Source organism: Austrofundulus limnaeus, unplaced genomic scaffold, assembly GCF_001266775.1.
Source record: "Austrofundulus limnaeus strain Quisiro unplaced genomic scaffold, Austrofundulus_limnaeus-1.0 Scaffold0, whole genome shotgun sequence".
NCBI lineage: Eukaryota > Metazoa > Chordata > Actinopteri > Cyprinodontiformes > Rivulidae > Austrofundulus > Austrofundulus limnaeus.
Window position 1 is genome coordinate 886,752 of NW_013952402.1, and position 3,385 is coordinate 890,136.

The 3,385-nt window shown below is 40.2% G+C and overlaps 1 protein-coding gene across 1 annotated transcript in view; it reads right to left on the minus strand.

Moving 5' to 3' along the window:
- fbln7 (fibulin 7) overlaps positions 1-3,385 on the minus strand; it is a 17,547-nt gene that overhangs the window by 1,446 nt on the left and 12,716 nt on the right. Inside the window, 2 exon segments of the mRNA XM_014005066.1 lie at positions 2,453-2,591; positions 2,985-3,122. Of these exon segments, the coding sequence (XP_013860520.1) occupies positions 2,453-2,591; positions 2,985-3,122 (277 nt within the window).

The following is a 3,385-nucleotide window of genomic DNA, read 5'->3' on the forward strand; positions in this document are numbered from 1 at the left end:
TTCCTGAGTTATTCCTTAGTTCTGCTGCCATAGACTTAGACTGCTGGAGCACAAACTGAGTATATTTCCTCACTCTGCTGTTGTCTTTAGTCACTCTTTTACATGTTTGTTTTAATTACTTCTATTATGTTTATAACATTTTCTTTGTCTCTCTTCCAGAAGGAAATGCACCTGGACCAGTCAGTTGTGTTTGTCTCTTGGGAAACCCAAACCCAGCTGGTGGAGGCAGATGGCCGCCTGTCCTGAGCCTGGTTCTGGTTCTGCTGGAGGTTTCTTCCTGTTAAAAGGGAGTTTTTCCTCTCCACTGTCACCAATGTGCTGCTCAGGATGGGAGACTGTGATGAAGTGAAGATTCAACAAAATCTGCTGGCTTCTTCAGATTTATCTTTTTTTATCGTGCCCTAATACAACATTTGTTGTGACTTGGCGCTATATAAATAAACTAAAGTGAATTGAATTTAACTGAATTGTTTTGAATTACACAAAACTATGCATTTTCCAGCCATTTGAGCATTTTACTAAATTTTCAGGATTAATAAAGCAACAGAAAATCAGTGTTTTATAATCAGTATTTTAACCCGAACTTTATCTGAGATCATAACTGAAACTTCCATTTTCTTTGATTTGTTTTATGTTTACACACTGAGCACCAGCAAACTTGACTGCATCAAATACTTTTATCACAAAATTTGCACCATYTAACCTCATGTAGTAAAAACAACTAAAGACTAAATTAACCTAATGAAAAGTTTTAATTTTTTTTCATCCCCCATTTATGGCGCCCCCTACATGGACGGCGCCCTTATGGTTTGCCTACACTGCCTATGCTACGGGCCGGCCCTGATGGAAGTAAAGTCTCACAGCAYCACGGTGTGATGTGTTTGTGTTGCTGAGTCTGCATTTTATTGACATGACTTGATGATGTCTTACCAAAAAATGAAAATCCTGGAAACKCACCAGCTCTAACCAGGGATAATTTAATTTTGCTGTGGTGATTAAACTTTTACTCCTCAGCAGAAAGCAAACTTCAGGATCAATTTGAYCCCCATTAGGATGGGAGAACATGATCTCATTACATTTTAAAACTTTTAGCCAGGTGTTTTTTTTATACTTTTTACTAAGCAAACATTTGATTGATGCCTTTAGGCAGTAAAATAGTAAATGAGAAAAGAACATTTAAAGCCTTTTTTTAAACTTTAAAACAACTAAAGAGGGATCAGTTTTCAAATAACTCCTCTGAACTGAACTAAAGCTTTAAGTTGAGCCTAATTAATGATGAGGTTGCATTCACTGACTGTGTCTTTTGGCTGCATAGCACGTTGCTTCTAGCTCCAAGAAACAAAGCTGGCGTGAATGAGAAACTCAAAGCAACAGCTTGAAATAATAGATAACAACTCCAAGTGTGACAGCGCTGCGGCTATGAACATATTTTTGCAAGCAGATATCAACAAATACTTTCACGTTATTGTACCATGAGCAAAAATTAAAGGGGCAATATCATGTAATATCCACTTTTTTGAGTTTTATATCATGTTATAATGTTATACTCTCATAAAAAACATGCCCAAAGCCTTGCTCTGACTCATTCATGCATGTTTCAGAAATCCTGCAGCGTTTTTAMGAAGCCATGCTGAGGAGCAAAACGACAGGTGGGGACCAGAAACACCTTTTGGTACCAGAAACGCCCCTGGGACGTGTCTTTAAGCCAAACTTCCTCATGGCAGAGCGCACCCCCTCCCCACTCCCCACACACCCCGCCCATGACTCCTACAGGCTCTCGGGTGAAAGTGAAAGTGAAACCTAACTGTCTGCTGAGCTCTCAACATAAGTTCTCACTCAGTGAAGCTCTTTTCAGATTAAAAATACCTTTGAGGAAATGTATTTTTCAAATGCCAAGTAAACTGCATCATGGCAGCGCCCCCACCCCCTGCACTGAAATGGGCGAGACAGAAGCGAAGGTGGTTCTTAAAGAGACAGAGACCAATTTCAAAGCGTTTAGAAGAGGAAGTGATGAGAAGATAAGTTTATCTATTTAAACATAAAAACAGCATTTTGATAACAGCTAAATGTGACATATATACTTTATTATGGTATAGTATTTAAATGTATGCCTGAGAAACATGATATTGCCCCTTTAAGCAACTAAAATAAAGCTATTTGTGAAAAAAAAGGTCCAAACTTGTTTAAAACAATAGTTTAGCTGTGAAGCATGTGGAAGTCACAAGTCTGAGCATTTGGACCTTGTTTGGAGTGAGCCGGGTCACTGGATCACAGCCGAACCTGAACATTAAAGTCATCGACTGATTTATGAGGCAAAATGTTCAGCTCCATCCCAAACAACAACAAATAAAACAGCATAAAACAGCATATTTAGATGTAGTTTTGGTTGTTTTTACGTTTCTTTTAAACCCAAATTAACAGAAGTGATTAAACAAATGGCGTGTCCACTTACAAAGGAGATGTCTTGACGTAGCTGGTGTTGCCATGTGAGCGGGGACACTCTGGGTTGACGCACCAAAAGCCTCCCCCCGTGTTGACACAAGATGTCCCTCGACTACAGTTGTGATTCTGGCTTAAACATTCGTCCACATCTGGAAGACAAAACATCAGAGGCATGTAAGAATGAAAGACAGGGGAGAGGGACTTTGCCAGACCGACTCCCATGCTTCCTGGCTGCCGCGGTCTGGGCAGGGGGTGCTCGGCGCTTTATTTAGTTTTTTTTTAGTTTAGTCTTCCAAGAGTGCCTCGTGTCCTAAAGATCCCTTCTGTTGGGAAAAGCTGAGGTCATTTGTTCCAGTGGCCGGCGCGCGGTGAGCTTCAGGGGCAACTGTGAAAGTGAGGCAGGCAGACACCTCTGATGAAAAGCAAACCTTTGCTTCCAAAGATTCCTCGTCTTACTAAAACGCGAGCATTGCGCCCAATCAGATCTGCCGCCAAGGCCCCTGTGAAAGAGCCTTTGTCCTCTTCTAAACCTTTTTGCTCACCTTCACAGCTCCGCCCATCTGGGAGTAACTTGTAACCACTGGGACAAGAGCAGTGGTAGGAGCCTGGGACATTTACACACTCGTGGACGCACAGCTTCCCTCCTTGGTCCAYCCGGTACACTTCACATTCATTTACATCTGTTGAAAAAAATTAATACAAGTAAAACAAATCCTCTGAGGATATCGTAAGTATTTAGATTGGCTTTCGTGAAGCTAGTAGTCTGTTTGGAGCCACTGTAAAAATAAATCCTTTAATTGAAATGCAGTGTTGTATAAAGTACCTCAAAGTCATATTTGAGTAAAAGTACAAGTGTCTTATAAAAATGCTTTGGTAAAAGTTAAAGTCTTCTTTATGAATATTACTTAAGTAAAAGTCTTAACTTATCTGATATTATTTGTAC